At 45.1% G+C, this 15804-nt stretch overlaps 1 protein-coding gene across 4 annotated transcripts in view; it reads left to right on the top strand.

The window, feature by feature from the left end:
- GRHL1 (grainyhead like transcription factor 1) overlaps positions 1–15804 on the top strand; it is a 41487-nt gene that overhangs the window by 1603 nt on the left and 24080 nt on the right. For all 4 annotated transcript variants that reach the window (XM_085056840.1, XM_085056842.1, XM_085056839.1 and 1 more), the window contains exons 2-8: positions 2056–2242; positions 5230–5300; positions 6801–7191; positions 7948–8024; positions 8835–8991; positions 9473–9584; positions 10523–10617. In XM_085056840.1, coding sequence (XP_084912966.1) covers positions 2056–2242; positions 5230–5300; positions 6801–7191; positions 7948–8024; positions 8835–8991; positions 9473–9584; positions 10523–10617 — 1090 coding nt within the window. The remainder of the gene's footprint in view (positions 1–2055; positions 2243–5229; positions 5301–6800; positions 7192–7947; positions 8025–8834; positions 8992–9472; positions 9585–10522; positions 10618–15804) is intronic.

Raw genomic sequence — 15804 nt, forward strand, 5'->3', positions numbered from 1 at the left:
TTGAGTTCTTGCCAAACTCTATACTTTCCTTGATAATTCTGCAGGTAACATTTTCTGTGCTGTTTTAGGTGGATGGGTTACCTGTAGAGCAATGTGCATTGTATTTGGGTGTTTCCATGACAAATCACACAAAAATATGTAGGTTTTGCATTTGCTAGGCTTCTGGATAGTTGCTGCTTTTGTTCTCAGTGTTTTTGGTTCTCTGTTGATTTTCTCTTCCCATGTGAGTATTGTGTTGCTGGAGGGAATCAGCTTAGTGGTCTTGTGAGTTCCAGCGAGGCTGACTTAGCCTTTCAGCTTGGCAGGGATGGATCAAGTGAACTGCACCCAGGTTACTTCAGTTGCCTTTTCTCCATGAGTGAGTTTAACTGGAGGATTTTCCCGTTCTCTATGGATATTTGAGGTTTCTTTTATCACATTGTGTAAGAACAGGAGCTTGTACTGTGTCCCTAAAGAAAATTCTGCTTTGTCTTCTTCGCCTCTCTTTGATAGAAAGTAGCTGTCCTCAGTCCCAGAGGTGTCTGCGTGACAGAGGTGTCTGTGTCAGTGTGTGCAAATACATATGAAGACCTAAAGGAAGGGCTTGGCGCAAGAACTTGTCTCTTTTGTCATAGTTGTTTGCTTTTCTTCCAACTACATAATACTGATTTAGAGCCACGGAGTGCTCTTACACGTCCTGGAAACTCCTACTTGCTTTCGGTGCCTTCAGCTGAGCCGGGCTGTCCGATGGCAGCTCAGCAGGGTGCCTTGTGTAACTGATAAAGCATCGAACGCGTAATTTGCTCTGCAATCTTTTTGGTAGAAGGTGGTGATAAATGTAGGATACTGCTAAGCTGATTATAGTGATTAGAGTATTTCACAACTTTCTATTTCACAACTTTTTGTATTTGTAGTATACTTCAGTCTCTGAATGTATCTGGGTAAATAGATGAAAAGAATTATTCTCTACTAGGAAAAGGGTGTGTAGATGGTGGGGAACTGCTTTTTGTGGGGTTAGTTGTTTTTAAATAATTACTTTTTTATTTAAAACTATTGCCAATTCACTAAAAATGTCAAGTTTGGGATTAGTTAAGAAAATAAAAAAGCCTCCTCTTCTCCCCCAGCCAATCTGCAGTAAACTAATGTTACACTTGCACTGCAAAGGAAACTGAACTGGTTTAAAAGTCAGATTTAAACAACATTATCTTGAGCTGACTTAAAAGATGAAGCATATATTTTACCAATAGAACCAAAAAAATATTAATTGGTCTAGGCTAGCAGGACATTTTCTACATGTCTTGCTTTTACCAGTGGACAGGAGGTCCAGGTCATTTTGGAGTTTGTTCCCAGCAATCTCAAAATGTTCAGAGTAAATATAATTTTTTAATATATGTACTACAACACAAAGGGAACAACTCAGATTTTTCCTTTTTCTTCACTCATTTGAGTGTGTTTCAAACTGATATGGTTGATTATTTCAACAGTACATAGGCAGTAAGTTTTTTTTGTTTCCCTTGTCAGAAAAAAACACTGCTGAATTGATTTGAACTCCCTTTTACAAATTTCCCTATGTCATCTGTAACTAATCAGTAGCTTCTAGGTGGTGTTTCTAGATAATTTTGAGAGTGAAGACACCTGAAAGCACTGGAGAAAAGAGTTGTTTTGTTAATTCACGTTTTCTAGTTGCACATGGGAACTGGATCAGGTTTTAGCTTGGGAGTATTACATAGGCTGTGCTGAAGGCTTTGTAGGTGGTTGGCTAGTTAAGTGTGTAACTCTTTCAGGGTTGGATTCAGAGCATGAGCAGGTCAGTTGTGCTCTTACCAGGCTTTGCATTTTTATGTAGGCTGGTGTAATCCACCTGAGTTTGGTCAAATTAATCCCGATTTACCCTGAGCATGAGTGAGATCAGAATTAAGTTTCTGGGCTTTTTGTGTTGACTAATCCTTGCAGTACACTGAATCAGAATATGAACCCCATGAAACTGGACCAGCTAATTTTGAAGAACTTTAGGAATGTTTCTCATGTGTTTTAACAGTGGCTTTTTTTTTATTTCTTCTTTTTTTATGATTCAAGTAAAAGGCCCGTGTTGGTTCTTCAGAATGACTCTCTCTACTCTCAGAGACGTCCTTACACCAATGAAGATGAGGCCTGGAAAACTTTTCTTGAAAATCCCCTCACAGCAGCTACCAAAGCTATGATGAGCATCAATGGGGATGAAGACAGTGCAGCTGCCCTCGGACTGCTCTATGATTACTACAAGGTAGATTGGTGTGGGTTTGCTCTGGCAGCCAGCAGGGCTCGTGTTCCACCTGGGGAAAAGGTGTCATTTGCTAGAGGATTTTACAGAAGCTGTGAACAGATCACAAGGACTTTAAATGATGTGGGTTTTAAATGGAAAAATATCCTACATCTCTTTCTGAAAATTTATTTTTAGCTCAGTAGAATAAGATCCCCTGGATCTTGATGTAAAAGTTAAGTAGCACTTTGCTACTTTTCAACTTGAGTAGCCCTTTTCCTGTTGACCCCAGGTTTTGCAAGAGGCGGTGTGTTACAGACACAGTCATAAAGAATGACACTTTAGGACTATATTTCTATCTAAATACATATAGATGTGGAGAAAAACTTCTTTTGCACACGTGATCCCTACTCTGGTGGATTGTTGGCTTTTGCTGGGGCTTTGTTGTGTTACCTTAGTCTCAGCTGATACTAAGATACAATTGCAGGTTTTTGGCAGCATGTGGGGCAGAAGTGTCCACCTGAAGGAGTTGCTGTCTGCATCCCTCTAACCGTCAGTGAGCTTCAGATGCTGTAATCTGTTCATCCTTTGAGAGCTGTGATTGTCTTCTCCAGTGTTCATGATCTGGGAGACATGTGCCTTCCTGGATGCTCACAGCTAAACTGAGCAGTCAAACAGAGCATGGTGTGCATTTTGCTGAGCTTTGTTTCCCAAATACCAAAAGTATAAGCCAGGGTAGTTATCTCCAGCCAGGTCAGTGGAGACGAACAGGCATTTTCAGGCAGGGAGGGGTCCTGCTTGTGTTAAGAACCTCTGTTATGGTGGCCTGGCTCACCAGGTGGAGATGCCTGTTTTTTCTTTGCTGAGCATGCAGGAAGGCCAGGAGGCTGACTTGGCTCTCCTGCCTGGCACTTTGGCTTGTGTCTTTTAACAGTAGTGAGTGCAGTTTCCAGCCTCAGTTATATTCTTCAAGGGTGAGGGAGGAGAGATTGCCTGGTACAGGCAAAATCCTTGTCTGCCCTTTTAAGAGTTGAGCATGTCTTACATATCAAAATATTCTTGTAATGCTTAATATGGAGATTAACACTCCGCACACACACACGACAAAATGCCACAGATTCACTGATGTGGATGTTATTCAGCTAGTTTTGTGAGAAAACTGACTTTCTGCTTTGTGCTTGTGCTTGCTGTGCTTTTGGGGGAAAAAAAGGAAACAACAACATGCTTTCACCAGAACAATTTTAATCCACAAAATCAATTTTTATTTCTAAACCTGTAGATTACAAAAAGAACATTGATGTTGATCCTTCATGCTTGGCAAAGCAGAAGGGATTTGCTGTACATTAATGCCTAATTCAGGGTTTCCTCTTATGTTTGGGTAACAGTGGGTGTACAGAAAAATTGGTGGGAGAACAGGTGTGCTGCACACTTGGGTAAAGCAAAATGGCTAGAGGTTGAAAGATTTATTGAGGGCTGTTATGGAGTAATGTTATAGAGGGATGATGTTGAGGCATTTCTAATACACCCCCTCTGCATATTAAAGGCAGCCGATGAGATCACCTACCTATTAAGAAAAAACCAAACAGTACAACCAAACAACTTCTGTATCCTTCCATTTGACTACTGGGCTTGTTTATCTGTGGTTAATAAGGCCTTGTAGGAAACAAAATTTTTAATAAAAGTTCGTTCGGGAGTGTTGGCCAAATGCAGCTTGGAAGACCCTTGCTTTTCAGTGACAGGTTAGTGTTGGTCTCCCAGCAGTCTCCAGCTAGAGGTTCTCAAATTTTGCTGGTTGCCGTGGGAAATCCAACAGTTCTGGTATTTAGGGATTCCAGGTTATGTGTAAGAATGAGGAGACATAGTTTTCAGCTGGGGCTGTGTAGGGAAGAGCACTGTGCAGACGTGCCCTCAGCCTTTGCATTTGCACTGAAGTGGCAGTTCCCCACCTTGGAGCCAGGCTGGCAAATGGAGGCAGGATGTGAACAGGCTTCAGTGGAGGAAAGTGGTGGGAGTTCACTCCTCCATACATACACCAGAAGGTATTTGCTTTGTACGTGCAGGAGGTGTGATGAGGGTGACACAAGTCCTGGGCCCTACGTGTGGGTTGGGAGGGGAGCTTGTGTGGACTTGCTGCATGGCTGAGGGGACCTGAGCACCACGGGCTTGTGCCAGCAGCTGTGAGAGCTGTTTGGGTTGTGAGGGTGCTGACTCTGCACTCCATCCAAGGAACTGAGCTACCACAGCTCCCAGAGTTCACCTTCTGTGTGCCTTGGCCTTGCAGTGGAGCCAGGAAAATGGCATGTGTGTGGACAAGGTGACTTGTTGGATTGATGTGTTTTCAGAGCGAATCTTGTCTGTGACATAAAATACAAGGAGCAACACTGAGCTGTCTTAAATGTAGAGTGCTGGTTACGTTTTGTTTATAAAAGATTTAATACAATTTGCACCGGAGTGTTTTGTGTGGCCATGCACAAATGAGCTGCAGTATCTCAACATGCTTGTTGGACCTGGTGCTCCCCAAATTCCCTGGTCACTGGGGAGAAAGGAGAGCATCAAGTGGTCTTAGAGGGAATGGTCTAGAGAGCACAGGGAAATGCTGTGGAGCAGCATCCTTTCACAAGCTTTGAGCTCATCCAGCAAGCTGAACTCTGCCAGCCTGCAAATGAGAGAACCTGTACTGCCAGCAAACCTTGGGAAATCTCCTGGTGGTCCTGCCCACACCAGTACTGGTGCTCCTACCATGGATGGATGGTTTTCTGCACTGGTTCTCTCACCAGCTGGTGCTGGCCAGAGCCCGGGGCTGACATAGGTGACTGAGTTGGCTCCATGGGGATCTGTCCAGCATCTCCTTGGGTGGGCCTGGCAATCCCAAAGCCATGTGAACATGGCTTAAGCTGTAATGCAAACTGAAATCAGAAAGCAGTGCTTCCTTAATTTGCCCAAATTTTAAGGACCTAATTCTTTTTGTATGGGAGGAAGAACTGAATTACAGTATGTCTTAAATTTCCCAGGTTCCAAGGGAGAGGAGATCTTCGACAGCTAAACCAGAGGTAGAACATCCTGAACAAGACCATAGCAAAAGGTATTAGTTTTTATTATTGCTTTTCTATTTCCTCCCTTCCTTCTTTGACCTCCAAAGCTGCTGAAAGAAAGTAACTTGCTGCATTGTGGTGATGTGCTGGAAGAGAGAAATTGTTAGCTTTTACTCTGTGCCTCAGATTCCTGTGTTGCCCCAGGAACAGGATGAGGATTGGACTGTGGAGAGTTGAGGCTCAAGCTGCTCATCACTATCCATCTGCTTTTAGTGTATTAATATCATACAGTCAGCCTAGCAAAAGCTGTTCTCTGACATGAGGCACAGCCTGGTAGCAGAGGCACCCCTTCCCCACGCTGTGGAGGTCACTGGTAACCTTTTTTATTTTTCATGAGGTTCCTTCAGTTGATCTCTGCTGATTGTTTTCCTCAGGTACCAGCAGCATTGCTGTTTCATGCATGGGCCAGTTGGGAAGGACTTCAAAGTGTTTGTGATTTGGTTTTGTATTGTTTGGGTACTTCCTTTGTATCCTCTGAAACTTGTATCTTTGTTTCCCCTTCCTGCCTTCCCTCTCTTATGCCTCCCAAGCAGATGATACTGATTAAGTGAATATTACATATGTGAGGTTCACTCAAGCCAGGCTTCCACTCCTACCATCCTCTTCCTTTGGCCAAACTAGAATGCTTTAAGGACCTGAGGTGAGGTTTTGTGGTCTGGCTGAGCTGATGGAATGACTTGTTTTTGAGAAGAGCAGGCTTGTTCCCAGCCATGTGTTCCCACTGCTCCTCTTGAACCAGACTGGGTCTCACACTGACCCATCACCAAACAGAGAAAGAAAAGGTGGCTAGTTTTCTGCCAGCCAAGCAAGCTGAACTGGCTCACCAAGGAGGCAGGGGAATGTCAGAATTGGTGCAAAGGAGAGGGCAGGACCACTTTGTGGGGAGGGAGAAAGGGAGGGCAGGCGGACTTAGTGGCTACTAGTTATGAGGTCAGCTCAGCCACAGATCTCAGTGTTGTCCTGACAGAAATGAGTGTGGTGGGGTGGAGAGCAGCAAGTTATGCAAACCACTCCCAGGAGCCTTGGTGTGGATTTTCTTGGGGGATTGTGCATGACAGAGGGGTGTAATTTCTCTATGAGTGTTGTCTGGGTGGTGAGCAGTCCTGGGGCAGAGGAGCAGCAGCCTTGCTGCCAGTCCTTTTCCCTCTGCCAAAGAGCAGCTTCATGGAGCCTGTGTGTGCCAATGTGTGGTGGGAAGTGCTTAGTTTTGGACTGCTGTTTTCCAAGTAGTGAGGATCTGGGTTGCAAACCCTCACCCTTTGCTCCAGGGTAATTCGTCTTGAGGTGGGATGGTTAGCAGTGGGTGAGGAGTTTTGGGGTTTCTTTTAATGAGTTTCTCAGCTTCTGAGGTTAGGATCTAGCTATTCTGCACAAGCAGAAGAGTTGGTGTCAGCTGTCCTTGTCCAAAAGGCTGAAAAGTTTTTCTAACTCTTGTTTAATAAGAAAATAAGCTGTATAATTTATGCGTGATTTCTTTTTGCCCTTTTAAGGAACAGCATCCCAAATGTGACAGATCAATCGCTCATTTCTGCTGGAGAAAACAGAGTCCAGGTCCTGAAAAATGTGCCTTTCAATATTGTCCTTCCACACACTCCCCAGATGGGCATGGACAAGCGAGGCCACCTCACAACCCCTGACACGACAGTCACTGTTTCAATTGCCACAATGCCAACCCATTCCATCAAAACGGAGACGCAGCCCCATGGCTTTGCCGTGGGCATCCCGCCAAGCGTGTACCACCCCGAGCCCCCCGAGCGGGTGGTGGTCTTCGACAGGAACCTCAATCCCGACCAGTTCAGTTCCAACACCCAGCCTCAAAACTCCCAGAGAAGAACGCCAGACTCCACCTTCTCGGAGACTTTCAAGGAGGGTGTGCAAGAGGTACCAAGAGAGGCAGTTGCTCTGTGTGTGTGTGTGTCTTGATCTGGATTGAGACATCCAATTCCATCTTTAACTGTTCTTGTTACATGAGCCAGAGATCTGTCCAGTGGCTTAGAAATAGAAGACTTTCTCAGAAAGGTGCATAATTAAAACATAGTAAATAAAACCTTCCCAACATGAAATCTTTATCAAAAGCAAATGACTAATCTTACTAGTGACAGAGGCTTTGGCTTGCAGAGTGTGGAAATAGTTATCTCAATCCACAGAGCCAGGTTTTGCAAGAGTTCAGCACTCCATGGTGCCTTTGCAGGTACCAAACTGAAGTGACTGTCTGTAAGCTTCCTTACTGCCAGTTTCTAGGTGTGGTGTGTGTCAGTGGAAAACAGTTGGATTATGTAGGGCCTTTGAGTGAGAAAATCTGTGGGCTTTGTTTTATGATACCAACTGAAAAGAGCAGCGTTACCATGCTTTGATTTTTACACCAAACCTCAAGGAGCTGTGTAGCTATGCCCTTTGAGATTTGGGAAAGTATTAAAATTTTGCCTTAAGCTGACTGTGAAGGTTTACGAGATGTGCTTAGTTGACACCCAAAAGTTTTGGATTAGAACACTGTTCAAGTGTCCTGTTTGTTTGAACCAAAAATCAGTTGTTATCTGGTGAACAATTTGCCTGACAGAAGTTCTGTGGTAAGGAGTATCTGTTTAATCTTGACTTTTCTTGTTGCTGTAGTGTTAATTGTTGTTTTGTCTACCTCAGGTTTTCTTTCCTACTGAACTGAATCTCCGAATGGCCAACATGAATTCAGAAGATTACGTTTTTGACAGCATTTCTGGGTAATGCTTTAAGGCCCCCATTTGCCCATATCGTGCTATTTTCTTAGGGTTGTCCATGAGCGAGCAGTACAATTCATGTCATTTTGTACCTAGTCACAGTTGGATTGGGGGGGTGGGAGAAGGGTGGCCTGTGGCTCTCAAAACTGCAATTATTTCTGCTCATTTGATTTTCACAGTTGAAACTTGTATCTTTAAAGAAAACAAATTCTTTAAGGAAAAACACCTGCATGGCTGCCAATACTACCCAGCTTCAGTTATTGTCCTTGCACCAATTCCCTGTCCCATGGAAAGGTGCAGTGCTGTCTGTGAGTGGTCTGGGAGTTCGCTTCCTGCTGTGCCTTGCTCCCTGGTCTGCTTGTCTTGCTCTCAGTCTGCTGGAAATCTACAGCAGAAATAGTAATAAAACTCATCTGAACCCCAGAGGAGCAGAGCAAATTAGTGTTTGATAGTTGAAGTTGACCAAGAGAGCCATGGCCACTGAGTAGCTTATTAGCTTGTGAATTTAATTAAATTGCTAATGGATACTTTTCTGTTCTGTGAGAGTAGCTTGCTGCTCTCAGCCTGACTAGGGACCTTCCAGTCTTGCCTGCTGATGTATCCTGGGATTTAGCTTGCCAAGAGCTTCTCTTAGATGTTCATTCATGAAGGAAATGGTTGAAAAAGGGACTCATCCTGTTTTCTGACTTCCTTGCCTGTTGATGGCTCCATGAGTCAACTAAAGACTTTGGAATTTCTCCAAATTAAATGTGGAACGTTTAATCAGCTTTCCAGGAAAATGCCTTAGCAATCACTACCCTCTTTGCTCTGTAGGAATAACTTTGAATACACTCTGGAAGCCTCCAAGTCCCTTCGACAGAAGCCTGGGGACAGCACAATGACTTACCTGAATAAAGGTCAATTTTACCCAATCACACTGAAAGAAGTCAGCAGCAGTGAAGGAATCCATCACCCCATCAGTAAAGTCCGAGTGAGTGGCAGCTTTTGTGGTTTCTTGGGAAGGAGGGTGTGTCCAGTGGTAACCTTAAACTCTCCCAAAGCGCAGTAATCTAGACCAGAGCATCAGCACAAAGGCCACCTTACCCGCGCTCTTACGTCAGTGTTCGTTCCTTTGCTGTCCACCTACTTCCAGACCAACCCATCCTGGCTCAGACTGTTAAGAAGTGGTGTCAGCACTTGTGTAAAGGTGATGCAACACCTGGAATGAGATCCTTGAATTCTAGTTAGGAGAGCAGTTCTGCTCATCTCTATGACCCAGAAAGTGCTGTTGTCTGCCTTCCTGTTTGGCAGCGGTGTGTCAGGTATACCATAGTGCCTCAAGTGAAAAAGCATAAAGCTCCAAAACAAATGTACTCTCTGGCCTTTTCTCTTTCATGCGTTTTGTTTTTTGGTTTGGGGTGGTTTTTTTTGTTTTTTTTGTTTTTTTAAAATCTTTTCCTCTCTCCTTTCAGAGTGTCATTATGGTTGTGTTTGCTGAAGACAAAACAAGGGAAGATCAGCTCAGACACTGGAAATACTGGCACTCAAGACAGCACACAGCCAAACAAAGATGTATTGACATAGGTAAGGAACACTCTCATTGCTGATGTCAAACTTCAGACCTAATTCCTTGGCAAGGTTTGGTTTTCTGCTAAAGCTTTGTTATTTTAAGGAACTTCAGGATCACTCTCTCTGCTAACCATAGCTTTACTGAAAGCCCACAGACAGTTTGTGATTGCTTGGAGCTAATGCTGTAGTTGTTAGGACTCCTGAAAGAGACTGATTTTTTGGATTTTGATTGGTGGGCTTTAGGGTTTTATATTGGAAGATCCAACAGCCCCCACCAAACAGGTTTTTTTTGAGTATCCTGGTGCTTGTAGTCTCAATGGCTGTCCTAAATGTTGTGTTTCTTCAAAGGACAAGATCCTCATAGAAATACCTCAAGACTAATGATCCTCCTTCCCACAGCTTCGCTCACAACTGGTCTTTGGTACATTTAAAAAAGAAAACACTGCAAATTTCCACTTGCCTCCAGACAAGGCTGGGGCTGGCTGGGTTCCAGCCTTCTCTGACTGAAGGTTGGGTTGTACTCCTCGTCCCTTCCTTCTGTGAATCAAAGCAGGGATTAATCACTTGGCACTTAAAGCAGGCGCACATGCAAATCTGTGTTTGTTATTGAAGGAGTTTTATTGAGAGCTTATGTCCTTGCCATACAGGGCAGAGTTTCCTGTACATAGCAGTTTATGGCACAGAATACCTGATATTTGGGATGTCTGACTTTCTCACTGGAGTTTCTGGTTTAGAGTTTTTGCAAGTCCCATTTTTCCTCCTTCCTCCTGTTTGTTGAGGGGTTTTTTTGTGTGTGAGAACCATTTCCAGCCTTTTTAATGATCCGTTCCTAAGTACAGTTCAGCTATTTTTGCCCCCAAGGGGCTGCTGAAGAGTTACAGTTTCTGGCTTCTTCATATGATTAAAGACTCAGGTGATCTCTCCTCTCCCTCATGAATGCTTCTTTCTGACAGCTGACTACAAGGAGAGCTTCAACACCATCAGTAACATTGAGGAGATTGCGTACAATGCCATATCATTCACCTGGGACATCAACGAGGAAGCAAAGGTATGTGACCACGATTATATTTCCTGTCCTTTTAGCAGATTCAGGGGCTGGGGGAAGGGAAGGGTGTGTGGCCTACCTGGTGATTAGCATGTAACAAGTTTGTTTACGCTCTTACATTAGGCAAAACCTTCTGGCTATTTCTTAAGAGGGTTTGCATGTGCAACTGGGAAAGCTTTGCAACTGCTTTAGGGTTCTTGGCAGAAGTGCCTGCCTGAGAGACAAGTACCGACAGAAGGAAGCACTGAGCGCTTCCCGAGCAGATGAAGTGGCAGGGGAGGGGTGATGGAGCATAGCTGGGCTTGGCACGGAATGCAGCCTCCCGGAGGGTCCCTGTGGGGGCAAGGGGCAGCTGCTCAGGGAGCTCAGGCTCTAGCAATGGGCTTGCCTTCCACTGAAGAGGGAGCAGCTGCTGCCTCTGAGCTCCCAAAGCATGTGTTGCTAAACCGCAGATCCCAACACCCAGTGACCTATTTCAAACTAGAGCAGCCTCCTGGTGAACTCTGGTTTGATCTTTCCTCACAACTGTGGGCGCTTTGGTAGGTGTGTAAGTACAGGCAGCTTTCCTAGCTAGTAGCTAACTGCAGCTCTTTGAGCCACTCCGGCTTCTGGAAAAGGCTTGCACATCTTCTAGGTTCAAGGAAAGCAGGTCAGTGTGGAGCCAGCTCAGTTCTAAAGGCATTTCTTACTGGTTTGTTGCTGGAGTCAAAGTGAAGGAATTTTCTTTGGAGAGCTCCATTAATGCCTGAGTTTTCTTTAAAAATTGGGAAAGGCTTCCATCTGTTTTTGGAGACTGGCTGTTCCCTTGCTAGTACTAGCAGCTGGTACCAGCAAGCAGTACCAGTAGTCACCAGCATCCTGGGGAGAAGTACTGATGGCTGCAGAGTGCCATGTCTAGGGAGAGCCTGGCTTGGGGGGACATGGGAACTCTCAGCAAAGAACGCAGGTTCTTCTCAGGATCTGTGTGTGCCAGTGTTCTGCAGGAGGAGCAAGGGCTGGTGTCTCTGCACAGAGCTTGCTGTCACCACAGACTGTGCTCTGTCCTGCACAGGGGCTGTGGAGAAAATGTTGTATGGGGATTGCTGTTAGGTTTCACCTCTGTGGGAGAAGTTTGGGGTGCTTGGCAGAGAGCAGTGAGGAGCTGTGTGTGTGTGTTGCTTTGCAACATGTGCGACATCTGAGGCTGGTGCTGGGTGCCAGGATTCCCTTTTCACCAGATTTGGCTTCAGTCAGGTTGAGAGGGCTGGCAGGGAGGGTCTTACCTGCTGGAGGATGCTAAAAGGCTGACTTCTAATTTCTGAAACATTATGTGAACAAGCAGATGCTTCAGAAGAGCTGTCAAAAAGAGTCAGCAAGTGTCATCCTGCTGCCAGTCAAACTTCTAACAAACCCAGGAAGTTGGTGTCCATGAGGTATGCAAAGGCTTAGGATTTGCACACAGGGGTGGATCGTGCAGATAAAACAATGCAAGTCCTCAAGAAGCTGGAAGCACTTTCTGCAGCTGCCTCTCTGCTGGCTGAGCCACTCTGCAGCAGTAGGGATGGACCACTAACCCAGGAGCAGGGCTTATACCTGGTGCTGAGAACTTCGTGGCTCACCCAAGGAAAGCCATCCCTTCCCACCAAGTGGCTATTGCCTCGTTACTCTACAGACCCCTGAATGAGTAGTTTCAGTCTATTGTGAAATCGCCAATAGCATCTTGAAAGGATGTAAGGACCCTCATAGTGATATTTCATCTCTGGGCTGAACTTCATGTGATGAAGTGGTGTGGGGAGGTGTGAGACAGACTGGTTTTGTAGCTACAGGGGCAAATCTGTTTCCACGTTCACAATCTTAGTGTGTGACTAATATAATAACACATATACTGTGAGTCCTGGTTCATACAAACTTTCAGAGGGGACTGTTGATGCCAAATGTGTAAGCACTTGGAATCATACTAAGGCAAAAATACTCTCGACTTCAGTATTTAAAGAATTGGCATTTTTAGCAAGTGCTCTGTGTGTTTAAGTGTCTGTTTAACTTCATTTTTTCCCTGAGTGAATGTGTTTTGTCAATGACTGAATTTCTCACCAGCAGAGCTGCAGTTCTTTCTCAACTTGTGATCTTATCAGGAGATGTCTGAGCCAATTTCAACAATTTTTATTGCATGGTTCATTTACCTTGTATGCTCTTGTTCTCTCTTTTCTGTTCCCTCCCTGCCCCCCAACCCCTGACAGCAGTCTTAAAGTATATGAAGAGAGCAGGGAATAGATACAGCTGAGTTTCTGCTGTTACAGAAATTCCTTCACAGTAATAAATACAGTGTTTATAATTAATAACAGCAGAAGTGCTGCATAGACAGTATGTTTAACCAGCCATCAAGCCTTGATTATTAGAAATTTGCTTCCTGAGCCCTGGAGTTACCTGGACCTGAGCCAGGTGATTCTTCTGGGCTTGCTGCTTCTCCTGTTTCCCTCTTGCTTTTGCATCCAGTTTGCTGTAGAAATGATTTGATCCTGTGCAGCCATGAGGTGATGAGGCTCTGTGTCTGGGTTTTCTGATGTAGTTATTCATTTGGACACACAGGGGATGTGTCAGATTTAAGGCAGAAATAGCATATTATCACAAGGAGTTGCCCCTAGCAGCTCTGGCACCAGGTGCTTGTCTTCTTGTGGGGATATACAGGAATATTGCACCTCTGACACTGTGTCTGTTCAGGAGGGTGTCATCTGCCTGAGGGCTTTCCCAGTCCCCTTGGGGCATTAAGGGGGTTTAGTAAATGTCACCTTTCTGATGAAGAAATACTCTTTTCATACCAGTCATGTGCTCTCTCTGTAGCAAGGAAAATTGTGTGGATTTTGCAGTTGTGGATTTGTGAGATGGAAAAAGGATGTTTGAGATGCCCTCGGTAACAAGTATTTCCCATTTCCTAGTTGCATTGGGCTGGGAGAGCCGAGAGCAAGGCCAGGGCTCTGGACGCTGGACATTTTGGACAAGCCTGGCTCCATACGGCTGGAATTGTCTCACAGCTGCCTGCGTTGGTGTGCTTTTTGTGAGCCCTTGGGTGTAGAAACCAGGAGTATTTCATGCATGACAGACACTTCCCACTCTGGGACCAGACCGTGTCCATGGATTTCAGAGCAAATGTGCTTGTCTCTGGCAGCTCCCCTCTGCCCTCTTCTGTTGTTTTGGGACATCACAGGAGCTGCTGGAAGCAGCCGCTTTACAGCAGAGGCTGGTTTAAGTATTCTGACCTTTACAAGAGTGTGTTCAAGCTGGAAAAGGGCCCAGGATCCAAAGCCTCCTTGCTCTGAGACAGTGAAGGGAGCTGAGGATGGAGAGGAAGGCCAGGTTTTGGAAGAGGCAAACTGCCCTGAAGTGGTGCTGTTGAGATTTGATGGAGAGTGAGGTCAGGGTTAGAAAGATTGTCAGGAGACACTGCAGAGTGGGGAAGCAGTGATTCAGGTGGGTTTCAGATGTCTGTGTTAAGAGGAGAGGTCTGATCCCATCACCTGGACAGAGAAGGGGAGGGGAATAACTGAATAAGGAGACAATCATGCTTTGTGAGAAGAAAAGGGAGGAGGGTGAACTGGAAAACCAGTTGATGAACCAGTGAGTTGTTGAATGGGATATTTAAGAAAGCCAGTGTAGCTTCTCAATCAGGAGCCATCCTGCTTGAGTGGAAGCATGATCCGATGAGTCTGACGAGATGTGTAGCTGATATTCACTTGCATGCAACAGGTTATGCTGGAGTTACCCTGAGGCTTGTGGAGACTTCAAACAGTTTCCCACCCCATGCTGGATGTCTGCCGTGTTGGGCAGACAGTCAAGGTGGGGTTCTCCTCTAAAGAAGCTTTTAGATGTCTGAACACAAGCTCGTCATCTTTCGCGTCTATGACTTCATTAGGGACAGGGTGTCTAGAGCTGGGACACATCTTTCTCTGGAGGTGTCTGCCCCTTCTTGTTGACTGAGCAGGCTTGGCTGTCTTTGAAATTTGGGGATTTTAGAAGTAGGGAATAGGAATCCTTGCAGCCCTTTTTGTGTCTTTGTCCTCCATATGTCAGTCAGGAGAAGTGTTTGTAGGTTCAGGTCATGAGTTTTTGAGGCTGGGAGCCATCTCTTCTCAGGTCTGTACAACATGCCAGGCTCTCCTTTTCTTGGTTGGTACCCATTAAAGGTCTTTTAATGAAAATTGCCACTATATGTGTGGTTAAATACACATTTCTTACTGCTCTTCATAATGTTGGCTGTTGTTCTGTTATCTCTGTTGTGTTACCCGTTAGGTTGTGAAGCAAATTCTCTGTCCCTTAACTCTGGCCTGGGGACATGGCCTGCTCGCAGGTCAGTGGCAGTTGAACAATCTGGACAGATTGGTTTCCCCAGGGTTAACTGGCTTTGCTGGATCCTGTTTTGCTCAAATCCTGTCTGAGCTCCAGCCCTGTGGAGCAGGATGGTTGGGGCCTCTTGTCTGAACAGGGCAAGTTGCTGTCTGCGCAGTGACTGCAAGAGCCTCCCTGCCCATTTCTGCAGTTCTGACAATGCTGGGGCACCCCTTCCTGTGCTTCCCAGTGGGTTCCTTCTGAAAAGTAGCATTGCTTCTAGCAGCTCCCAGAGAAGGGCCCCCATGGAGGTCTTTGGTCTGGCTTGCTTTAGGCTGGGTAATGGGACTGTAGCCAAAAATTGTTACTGCATATTAAAGGCTCTATTGTTCTCCTACTCCTTCCCTCCAAAAAAAAAAAGGCATTGTAAGCCAGATGCTCTGTGTGAAAAGACCCTTTCTACTAAAAAGGAATACACAGTGAGAGCGGTGAGAGTGTAACAGGCATTTTGAGCTTAAGAATACCATGACAGAGCTTTTTGCTGCCTTTTCATCAAAGGAAAGGTGCTGTAGTGTCTCTTAAGTGATGCCCTGAATGACAGAGCAATTAAACAGTGCTTTTTTTATTACTTTTGTTTTTGTCCAAGAAGAGTGGAATGGTCCTGTATTGTGGTAATTTGTGTCTAATTTGGGATAGCCTTTCGCAATAGAAAATTAGGCAATGAGGGTGGTCTTCTTGGCAGATCCTCCCATGTGTTGGCAGGGTTATTTGGTTAGAGGAGTTTAATTTTTGAAGAGGGTGGATCTCTTGCTACAACTTGAAGTGAGGCTGGGCTGTACACTACTGATTTATTTTAAGAGTTTATTCTAGCATAATCCTCCCATGGTGTTC

Source organism: Lichenostomus cassidix, chromosome 3 (genome assembly GCF_008360975.1).
Source record: "Lichenostomus cassidix isolate B80296 chromosome 3, HeHo_3.0, whole genome shotgun sequence".
Lineage (NCBI taxonomy): Eukaryota > Metazoa > Chordata > Aves > Passeriformes > Meliphagidae > Lichenostomus > Lichenostomus cassidix.